This window comes from Carlito syrichta, unplaced genomic scaffold (genome assembly GCF_000164805.1).
Source record: "Carlito syrichta isolate Samal-C Ts95f unplaced genomic scaffold, Tarsius_syrichta-2.0.1 Scaffold301671, whole genome shotgun sequence".
Lineage (NCBI taxonomy): Eukaryota > Metazoa > Chordata > Mammalia > Primates > Tarsiidae > Carlito > Carlito syrichta.
Window position 1 is genome coordinate 111,541 of NW_007245767.1, and position 988 is coordinate 112,528.

The 988-nt window shown below is 51.1% G+C and overlaps 1 protein-coding gene across 1 annotated transcript in view; it reads left to right on the forward strand.

The window, feature by feature from the left end:
* The first annotated feature begins 864 nt into the window (after positions 1–864).
* The window catches only part of LOR (loricrin), a 1,586-nt gene continuing 1,462 nt past the window's right edge, over positions 865–988 (forward strand). The window contains exon 1 of the mRNA XM_021710932.1: positions 865–974. Coding sequence (XP_021566607.1) covers positions 865–974 — 110 coding nt within the window. The remainder of the gene's footprint in view (positions 975–988) is intronic.

Consider the following 988-nt stretch of genomic DNA (forward strand, 5'->3'; position numbering starts at 1 on the left):
AATGATTTCGAGAAAGTTGCAGATGGAAGGGATTTTAGGAGCCACAGAAACCCAACTCCTGTTCTATGGAGCTAGAAGTATTGGGAGGGAGATGTCTTTTGAGATGCTGGGATACAACTTCTTACTAGGTAGAGTCCCCTCCACCAAGGTTGGGCTTATGAAAATCTTAAAAGAGGTGGCTGATATCTTCTGGTCAGCGATGCTGGTCCAAAGAACCTTTCCCATTTTCAGATAGGACCATGACAGAGCCTGTTTTTTCTAATAACTAGTCCTTGGATCATGGCCTAGCTCAATGCAACAGACCAAAAGTCTGAACAAAAGGGCTACTGCAGAGAATGTATGCAAGAGCCCTCAAGAGAATGGAGTGCAACAAATTTCCATGTTGTACTGGGAGTGCGTAAGATTCCACCACCCTAGGTAGAGGTTTGTGGTTATTTTCGATTTGCACTCCCAGGAAGAGACCTGAGAGAGGAAGTGTTCAGAACCTCTCATTTTACAGAGAATGAGAAAAAGGTGGGAGTGTGGGTGACCTGCTCCAACTCAAACAACAGACGCCAGAGGCAGAGTTCGGAGAAAGAGGGAATGGGCACCACTGACTGGGCTATTTAAAGCTTGGTGAAGACTTTCTGTGGGGAGGAGGGGGGCGCCCCAACTCTTTTCCGAAAAGAAGCAAGCAATCCTAGGAGTCTCCGCTGAGAACTCTCTGGGGCCCTAATGGAGCAGGATCATAGGTTCTGGTCCAGGCAGGCTGCCAGGAGGATGATGGACATTGCCATGGATACAGCTGCTCCACCGCATCCTCTTGCCGCTGGTCCAATGATGCTCTCTTCTCTCCTTCCAGGATCCCTATCCTCCTTAGACAAGATGTCTCACCAAAGAAAGCAACCCACCCCACAACCCCCAGTGGGCTGCGGGAAGACCTCTGGTGGCGGCGGTGGCGGTGGCGGCGGCGGCGGTGGCGGCTGCGGCTTCTTTAGCAGCGGTGGCG